Raw genomic sequence first — 15,703 nt, 5'->3', positions numbered from 1 at the left:
CAGGGCAATCCTCCGTCCATCACAGCCGGACCCAGCAGAGAACCACCGTAGATCCAACACAAACGGTCGAACGACCCGAAAGCAGCAATCCAGACTGTAGATGAAGTCTGATCCGATGATCGATGAACAGACTCTGCGTCGATAGTTCGTGATAGCTGGTTGTCCCTAGTCGGTCACAAACATGGCCATTCCCGGGTCTTGCACGAAAGACGAGCCCCATGTCGATGATGGCTCCTATACTCTCCCCTCCCCTCCATCCCTCCCTCCCCCTGATTCACAGGACCCAGCTCCCCTCCCCTCAGCTCAGCCAGCCCAGCTCAGCTTGGTCCCTCAATCTCCATCTGAACCACCGGATATCCTCCGATGCTAAGCTGAAGCTACAGGACCTACTACTACGGAGTAATGCCTCGAGCAGGGGAGGTTCTAGTCCCTGCTAATGGTTGATATATTTAGTAATGTTACATTGAGCTCTCTGGCTCTTGTCACTCAACTACTACCTCGCTCGTTAGTAGGTCGTCACGACTAGACTGGACTCCATTAATTAACCTCCTATCTACGCAGTAGGTCCCTCCTCCTCCGAACCCACAGTCCAATCCCGGTCCCAATCCTCATCCGTCCTCCGAATGAAATGAATAGATAGACCGCAGGAGAAATCACGGAGAAAACAGGGAAGGATTGGCTAGATACAGGCACACGGTCTCCATTCATCCACCATCCAATCTGCCGGTCTGTCTGCCATCATCATGAGACACCATCGTCCAAGACATTACCGCATATGATTAGGAACCCAGATGGAGGGGAGGGGCACCAAGCCAACCAAACCAGCGTGTCGGCGCCGACGAAAATAAACATCAATAGCAGGTAGCAGCTTAGCGAGAGAGGATGAGAATGAGTGGATGGCGGATCGTATTGTTCAGTGGCATCCAGTCATAGGCTTTCTTCCATTCGGTCATGGCCATTGATGGATTCCTATTGACGTCGGACCACTCAGCTCATTCTCACCCTCACCCTCACCCCTCAGCACGACTACGACTACGACCACTGAGAAGGACTTACGCTACAGGGCAGATACATACAGGTACCTAGATACGAGGGTCGCACGATGCCATGCGAGGATTGGACCGGATCAGGACAAAAAAGCTCATCCAGTCCCTACCTCCCACGAGGGCGACACAAAAAAAAAAGAAAGTAAAAAAAGGCGAATAAAAAAACCCCCCCCACCAAAACAGCTACACTCACAAAAATTAGCGAAAGATTCTGCACGCGGCAGAAGAAAAAAAAAAAGAATAAAAATTCCCGCGACCGAATGGCTCGACAGACCGTGGCTGGTGACGGCCAAAAATATCCAAAACACAACCAGTCAGATGGCCGTTCGTGTCGGGAAGTCGTGGGATCATCCTGCCAGTCCCTGGACCTGGGGGAAGGCTGTGCTGGGCTGAGCTGAGCTATGGGTCTGCCGGGCACGATTGACGAAACGGTGGGATTTTCCGCTGCAGAATTGCTGATCGCATGGATTCAGCATTACTCCGTAGCATTTCCCACTCTCGTGGGTTGGAGTTATTCAACGGTTAACGGCGTTGGGGCATTGCGCCTTGTGAGTGACGCCGACCGGGTCTTCAGGGGTTGCGTCTACTCTACAGTGCAGTCAGGGAGGTACGGGGGGTCCAGGTAGGTCTAATGAAATCAATTCGAACTGAAGACAGTTGGCTAATCCGCGAAAACGCCAGAGCAGGTAATAGAATCAGAACATCGCCGCAGTCTCCTCCACCGTCCGACCATAGCACAATGGAAACAACCTCCCCCAGAACTGATAGAGACCCGGACGTCTCTCCTTCTCCGTCACCAGCCACTGCGCAAACAGACATTCCGACTTGTACGGATCGATGCTGCGAAACTGGACAATCTGCGCGGGTCAATAAGCAGTCAATACTCGTGCTGGACGGGGGTCATCTCACCTCGTCGTACTTCTGTAGCGCATCATAGTAATGGACCCCCAGCCCGAACCGCCTCTTCAGCGTCTCCTTCTTGATCTTGCGCGCGGCCACTTCATAGAGCGTCGACAGAGTCTCCCGGCTCACTCCCTGGTGGTCGCCAATGCCAATCCCGCCGGGCATCTTCCATCGGTGGCGCTCGTAGATGACCTCGATCAGGCGGGTCAGCGTGTCAGCCTGCCAGGTCACCAGGAGCTCTTTGTCGAAGGATCGCACGTGGCGCTGCAGCTTCATCAGGTCGAGCTCAAGCCGCAGCGTGCTGGATCGCAGCAGGGTCATCTTCTGCTGCAGTTTGTCGTTGCTGGCTTGCAGCGCCTTCAGGGTTGCGGAGTATGACTGCGAAGTAGGTGAGTATGATACCTTGTTCTATCCACGCGGCAATCATTGACATTCTCTTCTCACAGCAGGTTGACATACATTGAGAGCCGAGTTCGACGAATTTGCCCTGCGATGCTTGGACGAGGGCGGCATCTGGGCCAGATAGAAGGACATCCCCGGACCGTATCGCTGCACGATGTCGGTACTCATGATGACGGTGCGATATATGGGTAAGAACTATTGAACGATGGATCAACGACCTGGGAAATAGAGGAATAACCATGCAACAAGGTAAATGGCGATGATGGCGCTGGACTGACGGTCAGAGTCGCCGGCGACAGAATTGACGAGGACATGGTCAGTATATGATGGGAAGGCGCCATCCAGACATCAGAGCATCCCGGACAGCGTTGGGCAGGTATAGAAAGACAGCTGGTCGGCAGGTAGGAATGCCTAATGAATGTCGCTTCATTGTTGGCTTCGATCGTGTTGTCAACCAGGAAGAGTTGATACATCTCACTTGTTGTCTGCCTATGGGAATATCACGTACAACGCAGTCTACAGTTTACTCTCCGACGACTTGCCGAACTCCACGACCAACTTGCCAAACTGCTTGCCCTCCTTCATGTCCTGGAACAGTGCGTCCAGCCCGGCAATGTCGTCCAGATCTGTCTGCAGCACGCGCGAGACCACCGGTCGGATCTTGTTGGCCCGGACAAACTCGACCATCTCCTTGAATTCCTGGCGAGAGCCCATCGTCGAGCCACGCACCTCGATGTTCCTCATCACCGCCTGCATCAGGAAAGGCATCTTGGGCGCCACGGTCATTCCGTAGACGGAGAGGATCCCTCCGAGCTGTAGCAGTCAATAAGAGTCAATCCAACCATTCTTTCACAAGATATCCTGCATGAAAACATACCTTGAGTAGCCTCACCCCCTTTTCAATCGCATCACCCCCCGCCCCGTCAATGATCGCATCGAACTTCTTGCCCTCCGGCAACATCGCCAGCAACTTCTTCTCCCATCCCTCCTCCTTATAACTCACTCCGCCACGCGCCCCCAACTCCACCGCCCTGCGAATCTTCTCCTCACTCGAGCTCGTCACAAACACATCCGCGCCTCTCGCAATCGCAAACCGCAGCGCCATCAGCGCCACTCCGCCTCCAATCCCCGTCAAGAGGACCGCCGCGCCCTTGCCCGAATTCCTCTCCCCGCCCTTCACCACCAGCGCCCTCCACCCCGTCAGCCCCGTCAACGGCATCGCGGCGGCCTCGGCATCACTCAAATGCTCCGGCGCCTCCTCGGCCTCACCCTCATCCACCACTAAAAACTCCTGCAGCGTCCCCGTCCGATAGTGCCGCGTTCCACCCATGATACGGTACCCATTCGGATCCTCCGGCCCGTCCGGCGAGTCCTTCCACCCAAGCCCCGGGTTCAGGATCACGCGCTTCCCGTGCCAGCGCTCGGGGCTGGACACGTCGGGCCCGGCGCCCACGACCACCCCGACGCCGTCAGACCCCAGTGGCACGTCGAACGTGATCCCCGGGTAAAGGTGCTGGCGCAGGAACACGTCGCGGTGGTTCAGTGCCGCGGCGGTCATTCGGATCAGCAGCTCGCGGCCCTGCGGCGTCGGGGCGGGCTTGGTCTGCGTGTTGAGCGGGTAGTAGACTTGGCCCGGTTTGCCGTCTACTTGGGTGAGGTAGAGGGCTTTGGACATGGTGGTGGCTGGTTCTATTGTTGGATTGGATTGGATGGATGAGTTGGATTGGGTAGGAGATTGGAGGAAGTGAGTTGTGAAGAGCGGTGTCTGATTGAAGGTGAGTAGGTCTTCAGGAGAAATACTAAGCATGCGGGGATGCGTTGGTCCGTTATCGATAGCCGAGGATGCGCTTATATATTCCATGCGATATTGTCATCATTCACTAGGGACAAGGTGGATGACGTGGATTCTTAGAAATCAAAGACCTAACATTAAGAATTCTGCCGAGGAGTGTTTCCTTGCTCCTTAATATGAAAATAATATGAAAAAGAAGAAGGTCGGTTCTTATGCCGTAACCTCGGTCCGCCACGACGGTTCCAGATGAAGTCATGACTATGATGCAATCGTACGGATAATGCCATGGGTCAATACGGAGTAAATTCAATACATTCTAGTTTATCATAACATGCATCACTCATCACTCATAACAGGCATCGCCAATAACTAGGAATCGATCTCATCCACACATCAGGAATAAGCATCGACCCGACAAATCTCACACTGGCACATTCCGACCGGTTCCCTATTCCACGACAACCGCTGACCCTCTCTCCGAACAGAAATGTCATCGCCCTCATCCACAGGACGGGGTCGCCGATAGCGCTCCCCACGAGGAGGTCGCGATTCGGCTTGCTCTGGCGAACGACGGGGCTGAGGCTGCTCCCGCTGCGCACGCGCCGGTCGCGCAGGGTTCTCGACGTAGACTGACTCGTGCCGTCTAACCTGCGCATGCAGCTGCGGCTGCGGCTGAGGAAGGGGGTAGTTCTCTCGGCGAGACGCCCCGGCATCACGACGTCGTCCAGACTTCCCAGGGTGCCGGGCACGCTGGGAGCGAATCGGCAGCGATAGAGTCTCCGCGCGAGGAGCCGTCGCTTCGTATGGCGCGGGCGACGCACGCACCGGGTCGTGTGTCTGCACTTGCACCTGTGCCTGTGCCTGTGCCTGCGGGTGACGGCGGTTAGTCGGGGGATGATATCCTGCGGATGGGTGATCTGAGACATGGTTCTCTGGATGGGGACGATAGCCGCCTGCAGCAGGGGCAGCTACCGGACGAGGCTCCTGTCGCGAGAGGCACTGGCACTGACGAGCGCAGAAATCCTCCTGCTCGCTCCCAGACGAGGACGAGACCTCTAGCTCCACCTCATCGTAGAAGTCGGGACTCGCGCGACGAGCCAAAGAGCTGGATTCCGCGGTAGACGCGGACGTAGAAGTGGCCGAGTAGAAATCCGTCTGCCGAAACGACTGAATTTGACGATTCCCCTCTTGGAGAAGAGGCGCTTCAGACTCCGTGGCATGCCTATGACCATGATCGTGGCCGTGGACCCTACGCGAATGTGGCCTGGTCGATTCCCGTCGCACGTCGTGTGGTCCAGATGGATCCCCCAGAGCAGGAGCATGGCCTACAGGACATACGGGGCGGATCTTTTCTCCGGGTTTCTGGCCCTTGCGGATTGGCTTCCCCTGGTAGTACCAGGCGTAGGGGAAGTCGTCCTTGTCTGATTTGGAGGTGCGGCGGAAGAACATGGTGGAAGATGATCTGAGATGCGAGATGATGTCACGGCTTGGCTTGACTAGGGGGAGGAAAGCGGAGAGGAGAGGAGAGGAGAGGGTGAGGGCCAGGGAGATGGAGAGGGAAGAGAGGAGAGATGGAAGGGGAGATGGCTACGGTTGATATAGGAGAGTTCATCTTGTCTGGGATTGTCTGTTTGGATGAGAGGGATGTATAAACAGGTGGATATAAACAGACAGTGTTTCCGTGGTCTTTATGTTGAGGCTGTTTGCCATGCGATTTGCCAGAGCTAGATGATGGCTGATTGATGATGGATGCTAAACACCAGGGTGTTTGAAATGAAGCATATCAGGATCAGAGGCAGTGCAGGAGAGAGGAATGAAACGAATACTAGGGAAAGAATGCCAGTCTCGTGAGTGAAGACAAACAGCACAAACGACTAAAAATACAACGAGCGTTTGCGGCGGCCGTGGCTGCAACCGAAACGGCTCCGGGGTTGTGGCCACGCACTCGCTCCACGAAGAATTCTGCGCGGCATTGGATTGGAATGGAAAATCGCCTGACCAGGAGAGATAGTGACCTGCAGTTGACGTGTCGATTTCGACAGTTCAATGTTATCTGCTACTATACTACATACGGAGTACTTCTACCTGTCTACCAGTCTGCCTGTCTGTTCAATTGTGGGTTTGTGGGTAAATACCTATCCATGGAGGTATTGTAAGAGGTACAGTACCGTACAGTGGCTGGACGCAGACTCAGCAGCCAATGGCCGCTCCCTCTCCGTAATGCCACGCACGCGCCTTTGCCTCTTCAATTTTCGCCCTCTCGACCTTCTCGATCTTCTGATCTGGACTTGATCGTCTAGCGTTCTCGTTGTTGACTTGACCTCAATCCTCCCCTGCTGCCAACAGAATCCCCCATCGCGTTCAGACTCCCGAACTGGTTGGTGTCCCCCCGTCCCTGCCATCGCTGCCTCCCCTCCCCGATCTTCATCCTTCGACGTGGCTTTCCTGACTGATTCGCTCGCCCTCCTAGCTCTTTCATCACCACTTCCAAACCTTTCTCGCAATCCTTCTTCCCACCTCCCCTCCCATCTCCACCACGGTTGAGAAAAAAATTGCCTTCCCGATCTTGTAACGAGCTCGCCTTCTCCTCACTCCTTTGATTTTCTTCGCTGAATCGGATCTCTCTCCTTCAGCCAGCGATCGAACTTTCATAATGCCTACGCCACTCCCTTCTAGTTTTGCTTCCGCCGCTGCTGGCAACGTCCACGACTCTTCTCGGAGAGGCGATGGGACTGCCGGTGGAGAATGGTATGCTTTTCTTGTTCCCTCGTCATCTCGTTCACGGTTCCTATTGCCTGGGTCCGCTCGCGAGCTTTTCTCGCCGGGAATCTCGTTTTTCTGTTTGCTCGCAAGCTAACCACGCGCCTGCCTTCAGGTCTCGATCTCGCATGAACGGAGCCACACAGACCTTCCGCCGCCCTTCAGTTGCCATCAATCCTTCTCAGAGCCGAGATACCAGCCAACCCGCCTCTGCTACAACCCCCACGGCCGGCGCCTACACTCCGCACCAAATGTCGAATTACCCTGCCAGCGCACTTCGCAACGGGGCGGGCAGTGACACTCGTTACTCCAAGGAACAGCTTCTCAACCTGTACAAATCCCAGCGGGAATCGGGCGCCTTGAATAAGAATGTTGCAGAGTACTTCGCCGCCGACTGGAATCCCCGTGCCGACACCTCTCCCGTGAACGGCGCTTGGGGAAGAAGGGAGGATGCAAAGGATAATCCTTCTGGGCCCGAGGTCTGTTGGGATCATGGCGGACAGATGGAGCCATTAGGATTGATGGATATGACCGATGAGGAGAGAGAGGTTGGTTTCCCTGCCCCCCCTTGATTTCATGTCTCCCCTGCTTCGTTAGCGCCTTTTTTTTTTTCTTTCTGGGGTGGCTTTCCTCCCAGCCCACACATGTCACCCCTTGTTCTTGTCAAGGAGCGGTGCTGAATGGCGTAGTTATTTACCCTCTCGGTCAACTCCCCGCTTAAGCCGCCGCCTACGAACGCTTCCAAGGAAAACGCCGGTACCGGAACTGGAGGACGCAAATCTTCGATTTCCTACTCGCAGGGCCACATGAACAACTACAACACCCAATCCCCGAGCGCGGCTCGCCCCGGTCCCAGACGTCGAGAGACGGGCGATTCCACCGGCAATCCAATGTCTCCTACCGCCAGTGGAACTCGCTTCTTCCGTGACGAACCGAATACGGCCACCCCGCCGCCGTCCCTGTTGCGTCGCAAGACCGATTTCCGCGACACTTCGTCCACTTCCCGGTGGGAGGAGAAGGAGAAGGAGTCCGCCAACCGCGAAGGGGGCTCGGAGGTCGCCTCTCCGTTCGGCTCGCTGAAGCGGAGCTCGACGAACCCTCTGAATGTTGCTCCTGGTGGAGGAAACTCTCCGTGGGGCGCGTCGGCTTCGCACAGTGCGAACTTCTCTCCGATGGGTGCCTTTGGCGCGTTCTCCTTGGGGACGAACGCCGCCCAGACGCCCACCACGGAAAAGAAAGCCGGGTTTGGGAGTCTGCGCGGCGAGAGTCGCCTGAAGGGCTTGTTTTCCAAGGATAGCACGGAGGATATGTCGGCTTCGATCAAGGAGAAGACATCCCTCAGCAGCTTGGAACGACTGGCCGAGGGCGAGGGTGATAAGCGCTCGCAGTCGCCCTGGGGGGAGACGGTCAAGACGCGCGCTGGACGGAGTGAGACCAATCCATTCTCGGAGGAGTTGCGCAGCGGAAGTGCTGCCCTGGGCGGATCTCAGGATATCAGCACGCCGTCTCAGGCTGCCGCCGACCAGCTGGGTTTCTCGGCCTTCGGAATGACCTCCAGCATTCCTGGCTTTCGAGAGCTGATGCAGAGCCACGAGAATTCTCGCAACCCCACGCCCAGCCTGCTCCAGGGCCACGAACCGACGAGTCCCACCAACACGAACCCTTACCAGAGTCCCCATGGCGAACGAGGCGGCGGCGGTGGCATTAGCGGCGATCTAGATGACGTGGAAACTGACGGTTCTGACATCCAGAATACTCACCACCCCGGACTCAGCGGCCTGCGTGACCCCGCTAGCGCTTTCGGCTCGATTCGACGGGTTGGATCAGGAATGGATCTGCCTTCGATCGATCGCAGCCAGACCTCCAGCGCCGCCGGAAACCGCAGCTTCTCGGGCCTGGGAGGACTGGGCGGCCTGTCTTCTCTCGGCGGTGCCGGCGGATGGCCTTCCTCTGGTGCCGTGGGCACCCCGACCCGGGAGAGATCTGCGTTTGCCGGTGGATTCGGTGATCCCATCTTCGGCTCCATGGCAGATCTCCAGTCCCCTAGCCTGTCCACGCTGGGAGGAAGCGGGCTCTTCAGTCCTCACCCGGGTGGTATCAGTGGCACGGGCAGCCTTGGCCGCTCCAGCAAGCTCGGATCTCTCTTCCCAGCTGCCATGCAGGAGCAGATGCAAGCGGAGCATCCTGCCAGACCCGATCTTGGCACCCTAGAGGAAAGCATTCGCCAAGCAGACGCTCAGCAGGCCGACAAGACCGGGCAAGGACACGCACCTGCCACCACGTCAACTTCGCAAACCCCCGTTTCTGCTGTCGGCTCCCTCCCGACCTCCATGACCGCCGACGGGGCTCCGCCGAGCCAGACCCCCGGACCCCCCGGTAGCAACCTCGCCTCGGTCCCTCCCGCTCAGCAGCGGACCATGGTCATGCCCGATCGCATGCGCTGGATCTACCGCGACCCGCAAGGCAACATCCAGGGTCCCTGGACCGGTCTCGAGATGCATGATTGGTTCAAGGCCGGGTTCTTCAGCCCTGACTTGCAAATCAAGAAGCTCGAGGACCCGGAGTTCGAGCCCCTGGCGCAGTTGGTGCGACGCATTGGCAACTCTCGCGAGCCTTTCTTGGTGCCTCAGATCGGCATTCCTCACGGACCCGAGCCCAACCCTACCGGAACTTGGACCACGAACAACGCCGGGGCTGCCCAGCCTCCGTTCCCCGGCAGCTTCCCCAGCTTCGGTACCACCTTGACTGCTGAGCAGCAGAACGCCCTGGAGCGCCGCAAGCAGGAGGAGCAGTATCTGATGGCGAGACAGAAGGAGCACCTTGCGCAGCAGCAGGCTTTGATGAAGCAAATGCAGTTCCAGGGTGTCCCTCATGCCATCCATCCCCATCAGCTTCAGCATCACTCCAGCGCCCATAGCCTGCATAGCCAGCCTAGCTTTGGCAGCATCGCTTCCCCCGTCGGCTTCCAACCGTCGCCCATTCAGGGCCCCATGCAGCAGCAACAACAGCAGCAGCAGCAACAGCAACCCCCTGTTGGCGGATTCTTCGATGCTGCCGCTCCCCTCCGACCGGGTGCTCTGCCCAACGTCGGCCCCCAGATGCTGGGAACCGAGCTGGGTGGCAGCCAGGACCAGCTTCCTGCTCTGCTCGACCGCCTGAATGTGAGCCGCAACGATCCTTTCGCTTTCGGCAGTCCCGGTTCGTTGAACGCGCGTCAACCCGACAGTCTGTTTCATTCCCAGCAAGTTGCCTCCATGCTCCAGGACCGAGCTCGATTGCAGCAGGAGCAAGAACAATTCGACAGCACCCAGGGGGACAGTCTCTTCGACCAGCAAGCCCGCGAGGAGCGACTGCGTCAGTTTCATGCGCTGAGAGCTCAGGAGGGTGAATTGGGCCTGCGCACCGCTGAGGGTCTCCCCACCCATCCCGCCATGGACCCTTCTCTGGAGGACGAGGGCGAGACTTTGACCTCGCAGGACCTTGCCGCCGGCGTGGCCACTCTTGAAGCCAGCCAGGAGGGCAGCGAACCTGTCCTGACTCTGTCCCAGCAGGTCCAGAAGGCCGCGTCGGCCCAGAGAGAGCAGCAGGAGCACGAACAGCAGCATCACCACCAGCAACAGCAACAGCACGAGCAGGAACAGGTTCAGGGTGAGGTTGCCTGGGGTGGTGCCGGTCTTGCCAAGGGTGACTCTGCCATGCCTCAGCCCTTCCCTCCCCCGCCGTCGGCCTCGCCGCTGCCCGCCCCGGCTGCGCAGCGCAACCGCCAGAACGTCGCCGAGTCGTTGGCCGCCAACTCTCGATCCCAGACCCAAACGCCCGTGGAGGCACCTACCACCTCGATTGCCCCGTGGGCCAAGGAGGCCAACGAGCTGCCCAAGGGACCGTCTCTGAAGGAGATCCAGGAGGCCGAGGCTCGCAATGCCGCCCAGAAGGAGGAACTGGCCGCTGCCGCCCGTCGCGCGCAGATGCTTGCCGAGCAGGAGCGACTCAGCCAGGCCCAGACGCAGGCGGCCCCGGGCCTGCCTTCCACCGCCAACTGGGCCAGTGCCGGATCTCCCGCCACCCTTTCGTCGGCCGGATCTGTGTGGAACAACAAGGGCCAGACGCCGTCCAGCACCGCCAAGAAGACTCTGGCGCAGATCCAGAAGGAAGAGGAGGCGCGCAAGCAGCGTATGGCCGCTGCCGCCGCCGCTGCTCAGAGTGCCGCCGCTATGACTGCCAGCGCAGCTCCCCCCACGACCAGCCCCCCTGCGGCGCCGTCGTCCACCGGCAAGCGCTATGCGGACCTGGCCAGCAAGGCCCCTGCCGCCGTTCCCTCGCCCGTCTCGGCCGCTGCCACGACTGCCGCCGCCGCTGGTGGCGGTAGCGCGTGGACCACCGTTGGTGCCGGCGGTAAAGCCAAGGCGCCGCCTGCCGCTCCGTCCGGTCCGCGATCGACCACCGCCACGACACCTTTGCCGGCGTCGCCCGCTCGACCCAAGCCTGCGACGGTGATCAGTGCGCCGCGGACGGTCACCGTGGGCAGCACGCCCCCTGCCAACCCCAACCGCGCCGTGGAGGAGTTCACCAAATGGGCCAAGCTGACCCTGGGCAAGGGGCTGAACAGCAGCATCAATGGTATGTTTTCCAGTATCAGACATTAGGAACGCGCGACGCTAACACTATCACTAGTCGATGACTTCGTTCAGCAACTGCTGCTCCTGCCGGCCGACTCCGAAATCATCTCCGACTCGGTGTATGCCAACTCGCAGACTCTGGATGGACGACGCTTCGCGGAGGACTTCATCCGGCGTCGCAAGATGGCGGACAAGGGCATTGTGGACCCGACGGTGGCCAGCGCGTTGGCGGAGCAGAGCAGCGCCGGTGGCTGGAGCGAAGTGGCCAAGAAGGGATCGTCGTCGAACGTGCATCGCGAGGAGGACAACAGCAGCGCGGCGTTCAAGGTGGTGGCGCCCCGGAAGAAGGGCAAGCGGTGAATGTACATGATGACCTGAATATGCACAGAAGATGAAGATGACGAATGTATGGATGAGCATAGGATGACTTGGGGATTTGGTGGATGCATTGGCATTGCGTTAGAGTCGCTGATTAGCTAAATATTAGCACTGCGGGGTTTTCTATCTTTCTCCTCTCTCCTCTTATCTTTTAACATCACATCTCTCTCAACAAGTATACTCAAAATGTCCCTCCCCTTCGGCGCTCCCATGAAATCGCAATTCCTCATCGACCCGACCTTCCGCAACCTCAACCACGGTATCCCCCATCCTCCCCCCAATCCCAATCTCATCCCACCAAACCAACTCCAATAATAACAATAAACAGGATCCTTCGGAACATACCCCCTCCCCATCCAAACCACCCAACAATCCCTCCAAACCACCGCCGAATCCCGCCCGGACGTCTTCATCCGACGCACGCAGCCCTCTCTGCTCGACTCCGCCCGCGCCGCCATCGCCTCCCTCCTCAACGTCCCCGTCTCCGAATGCGTCTTCGTCAAGAACGCCACCACCGGCGTCAGTACCGTCCTCTCGAACCTAGTCTTCGAACCCCACGACGTGCTCCTCTACTTCGACACGATCTACGGGGGCGTCGAGCGGGGAATCCACCAGCTGGTTGAGAGGGGACTCAGAACCAAAAAGGTCGGGTATAACTTTCCAATTGAGACGGAGGATATCCTGAGACAGTTTCGACAGGCTGTGAAGGAGGTAAAAGCGGAGGGAGGGAGGGTGAAAGTCGCGGTGTTCGATACGATCGTGAGCACCCCGGGGTTCCGGTTTCCGTTTGAGGACCTGGTGGAGGCGTGTCGCGACGAGGGGGTCTTGAGTCTTGTGGATGCGGCGCATGGGGTGGGTCAGATCGAACTGGATCTGGGGGCGTTGAGGCCGGATTTTTTGACGAGTAATTGTCATAAGTATTTTCCCTTTTTCCCTCTCCCTTATGTTCTGGTGGATGGGTGCTGATAGATGCAGATGGCTCTACACCCCCCGCGGCTGCGCAGTCCTCTACGTCCCCCATCGCCATCAACATCTCATTCGCTCGACGATGCCTGCTTCGTGGGGATGGATTCCGCCCTCCTCCTCCTCTTCCCCACCCGCTAACCCAGCTACTCCTGGGAGCAAATCCCCCTTCGAATACCTCTTTCAATACACCGCCACGACCGACGACACGGCGTACCTGTGCGTCCCCGCGGCGCTGGAGTTCCGCCAGAAGGTCTGTGGCGGAGAGGCGCGGATCTACGCGTACTGCGAACGGCTGGCGAACGAGGCGGCGGATCTGCTGGCGGAGGAGCTGGGGACGGAGGTGTTGCAGGAGGCGGGCCTGTCCGGGCAAGAGAGTCGGATGCGCAGGTGCGCGATGACAACGGTGAGGTTGCCTGTTCGGATTGGGGGGATTGAGAGTGGGATGAAGGCTTTGGATCTGGAGGAGAAGGTGACGGTTCAAGAGCAAGACGGCAGAAATGTGTCTGTCGTTCCTAAGGCTTTGGTGCCTGCGGTGCTGGACTGGTTCCGCGACAAGCTGTTCCGCGCTGGCACGTTTGTGCCGGTGTTTGAGTATCAGGGATCCTTGTGGATAAGGCTGAGTGGGCAGATCTATCTGGAGAGGAGCGATTTCGAATGGTTGGCGGGGGTGTTGAAGGGGTTGTGTGAGAGACTGAAGGAGGACCGAGTTCTAGTTGAATCCCGTATGTAGAAGTTATAGATAGTCATCCTTCTATACTAGGCGGTCATCCTATACAAGCCCTAATTGACCACTTCCTCCCTCTTGTACACCCTCCTCCCCTCGAAATACGTCTCCTCCACCGTCGCATCCAGCAACCGCTCCGCATCCCACTGCATATCCACGATCACGAAATCCGCCTTCATGCCCTCGCCCAACCGGCCTGCAAACCCATCCGCAAAGCACGAATACGCCGAACCCGCCGTCGCCGCACTGACGGCCTCCATCAACGACAGCGCCAGATGCCGATTAAACACCTCGACACTCTCCGGCTCGCGCGCCGACCGTCTCGTCGTCGCCGTATACAGATTCCTCAACGGCAGATGCGGCGCCGTCGGCGAATCCGTACCAATCGCCAGCTTCGCGCCCCCGTCCACAAACTCCCTATACGCAAACGCCCGTCCACAGCGCTCCTCGCCCAACAGCTTCGGCCACGCGCGCACAATCGCCGGGTCCGCATGCACCGGCTGCACCGACGCCGTGATCCCCAGCTCCCCCAGCCTCCTCGCGTCCTCTGCCGCCGTCACCTCCAGATGCTCGATGCGATGCCGCCGGCCCCTCGTCCCGACCTTGCCCAGCACATCCACCGCCATCTTCACCGTCGCATCGCCGATCGCATGCAGCGCACACTGCAGCCCTGCCTCGTCCGCTCTCCGCACCACCTTCTCCAGCATCTCCGCCTCCCACAGCGTCTCGCAGTTCGCCCCGTTGCTCGCATACGGCTGCGTCAGCGCCGCCGTGCACGCATCCACCACCCCGTCGCAGATCACCTTGATCCCCGCGATGCGGAGCCCGGGGCTGTTGGCTAGATTATACTGCGCACGCAGCTCGATCGCGCGGTCGACTTGCGCCAGGACCCGCGCCTCGTCGGCGTGCGGCAGGATAATCCAATGCGAGGCCAGGCGCAGCGTCATCCCCCCTTTCCCTGCCCCCTTCTTCCTCTCCTCCTCCTCCTGAACATAGGCGAGAACCGTCTCCCACAGATTCTCATCCGTCGCCATCTCGACCGCCCCCGTGTACCCGGCCCTATTATACGCCTCCACGGCCCCCCTCACAAACCCTACCTTCTCATCCCTCGACGCAACCTTCGCCACATGCGGCCAGACGATATCCACGGCGGCGGCCTCGCTCAACAATCCCGACGGGTTTCCCTGCTCATCACGATGGATCACTCCCCCCGCGGGGTCAGGCGTATCTTGGACGCCGAGTTCGCGTAACGCGGCTGAGTTGCACCACGCCGAGTGCAGGTCTTTCGAGTCGATGAAGATAGGCCGGGGGTCGAGGTCGTCGAGCATGGAGGAGAGGGCCTGTCCGTCGGTCATGGAGTGCATCCAGCCGCGGCAGAAGAGGCGCGGGAGGTGTGGGTTGGATTGCGCGTAGGAAAGGATGGTGGAGCGGATTGTGGAGAGGGAGGTGCAGGATTCGAGGCTGAGTTTGGAGAGGGAGGCGCCGAAGAGGAGGAGGTGCATGTGTCTTTTTGGTTTGAGTTAGCTGTGGAATTGGGTGGGTGGGGGTGAGTAGGTATAAAGGAGAGGGGAGTAGATAGGGTTGTGTATAGATGGATATGGCTCGCAGAGATGCAATGTGTAGTATATAGTCAGGTATCATGTATACCACAGCATCAACATATCCATACTCATATCATCTGCTGAACCAGAACATACAGCCCAGTTTGACATCCATCCACACATAGATACATCTTAAAGTATCCCCCCACCCCAGAAAGAAGAAAGAAAGAAAACATACCCATCAATAAACCCCGGCAAAACCCTCTTCCCCTGTAAATCGACCACCTCATCAGCACTCCCTTCATGCAAGTGAACGTCATTCCCCGTATACGCGATGCGGTCGTCCTCGACGAGCATGCAGGTGGAGAAGTCCTCCGCGGAGGAGCCGCTGACGATGGTGCCGTTTTTGTAGAGGGTTTTCATTTTATCAATTGTATAGTTAGATGATTGTTAAGATGTTGGGGGGGAGAGGAAGAAAACAATCGAGAGAGAGAATGAAGAGATCAGATAAGATGAGAAGATGAGAGGGGAAGAGGGGAAGAGGGTCAATTGCAGGGCGCAAGTGGAGTTGGAGG

The 15,703-nt window shown here is 58.4% G+C and overlaps 5 protein-coding genes across 5 annotated transcripts; 1 reads left to right on the top strand and 4 right to left on the bottom strand.

Annotated features, from left to right (window-relative positions):
* Positions 1–1,741: 1,741 nt before the first annotated feature.
* On the bottom strand, positions 1,742–2,330 carry P170DRAFT_343875 (uncharacterized protein; the record flags this gene model as incomplete). Its single annotated transcript, XM_024843430.1, has 2 exons — positions 1,742–1,903; positions 1,956–2,330. Coding segments are annotated over 2 exons (537 nt in total), but the record flags the coding sequence as incomplete, so codon positions are not given.
* Positions 2,331–2,656: 326 nt separating this feature from the next.
* Positions 2,657–4,280, bottom strand: P170DRAFT_433261 (putative alcohol dehydrogenase). The gene is made up of 2 exons (XM_024848442.1): positions 3,229–4,280; positions 2,657–3,164 (listed from the first exon to the last, which is right to left on the bottom strand). Exons 1-2 carry the CDS (start codon positions 4,210–4,212, stop codon positions 2,868–2,870), a joined length of 1,281 nt encoding a protein of 426 aa, XP_024711070.1. The 5' UTR covers positions 4,213–4,280; the 3' UTR covers positions 2,657–2,867.
* Positions 4,281–4,464: 184 nt separating this feature from the next.
* P170DRAFT_433260 (uncharacterized protein) lies at positions 4,465–5,942 on the bottom strand. Its single transcript, XM_024848441.1, has one exon. The coding sequence runs from the start codon at positions 5,590–5,592 to the stop codon at positions 4,537–4,539; it is 1,056 nt and encodes a 351-aa protein (XP_024711069.1). The 5' UTR covers positions 5,593–5,942; the 3' UTR covers positions 4,465–4,536.
* Positions 5,943–6,499: 557 nt separating this feature from the next.
* Positions 6,500–13,643, top strand: P170DRAFT_453036 (uncharacterized protein). The gene is made up of 8 exons (XM_024851327.1): positions 6,500–6,520; positions 6,614–6,891; positions 7,019–7,451; positions 7,593–11,520; positions 11,575–11,839; positions 12,074–12,156; positions 12,226–12,814; positions 12,873–13,643. The coding sequence occupies exons 2-8, from the start codon at positions 6,797–6,799 to the stop codon at positions 13,591–13,593; spliced, it is 6,114 nt and encodes a 2,037-aa protein (XP_024711068.1). The 5' UTR covers positions 6,500–6,520; positions 6,614–6,796; the 3' UTR covers positions 13,594–13,643.
* P170DRAFT_375782 (amidohydrolase) lies at positions 13,615–15,661 on the bottom strand. Its single transcript, XM_024845334.1, has 2 exons — positions 15,367–15,661; positions 13,615–15,093 (listed from the first exon to the last, which is right to left on the bottom strand). The coding sequence occupies exons 1-2, from the start codon at positions 15,549–15,551 to the stop codon at positions 13,644–13,646; spliced, it is 1,635 nt and encodes a 544-aa protein (XP_024711067.1). The 5' UTR covers positions 15,552–15,661; the 3' UTR covers positions 13,615–13,643.
* Positions 15,662–15,703: the final 42 nt, after the last annotated feature.

The sequence above is a fragment of the Aspergillus steynii genome (assembly GCF_002849105.1).
Source record: "Aspergillus steynii IBT 23096 chromosome Unknown P170scaffold_1, whole genome shotgun sequence".
Classification (NCBI taxonomy): domain Eukaryota; kingdom Fungi; phylum Ascomycota; class Eurotiomycetes; order Eurotiales; family Aspergillaceae; genus Aspergillus; species Aspergillus steynii.
Note: the sequence above shows the minus strand (reverse complement) of the source record. Positions and strands in the feature narration are given on the sequence as shown.

Coding starts and splice junctions, on each gene's coding strand:
- P170DRAFT_375782 (XM_024845334.1), bottom strand. CDS start 15,551: ATGAAAACCCTCTACAAAAACGGCACCATCGTCAGCGGCTCCTCCGCG. Junction 15,094..15,366: donor TTGCCGGGGTTTATTGATGG/GTATGTTTTCTT, acceptor CAAACCAAAAAG/ACACATGCACCTCCTCCTCT.
- P170DRAFT_433261 (XM_024848442.1), bottom strand. CDS start 4,212: ATGGAATATATAAGCGCATCCTCGGCTATCGATAACGGACCAACGCAT. Junction 3,165..3,228: donor AGGGGGTGAGGCTACTCAAG/GTATGTTTTCAT, acceptor TGACTGCTACAG/CTCGGAGGGATCCTCTCCGT.
- P170DRAFT_453036 (XM_024851327.1), top strand. CDS start 6,797: ATGCCTACGCCACTCCCTTCTAGTTTTGCTTCCGCCGCTGCTGGCAAC. Junction 6,892..7,018: donor GGGACTGCCGGTGGAGAATG/GTATGCTTTTCT, acceptor GCCTGCCTTCAG/GTCTCGATCTCGCATGAACG. Junction 12,157..12,225: donor CTTCCGCAACCTCAACCACG/GTATCCCCCATC, acceptor AACAATAAACAG/GATCCTTCGGAACATACCCC.
- P170DRAFT_433260 (XM_024848441.1), bottom strand. CDS start 5,592: ATGTTCTTCCGCCGCACCTCCAAATCAGACAAGGACGACTTCCCCTAC.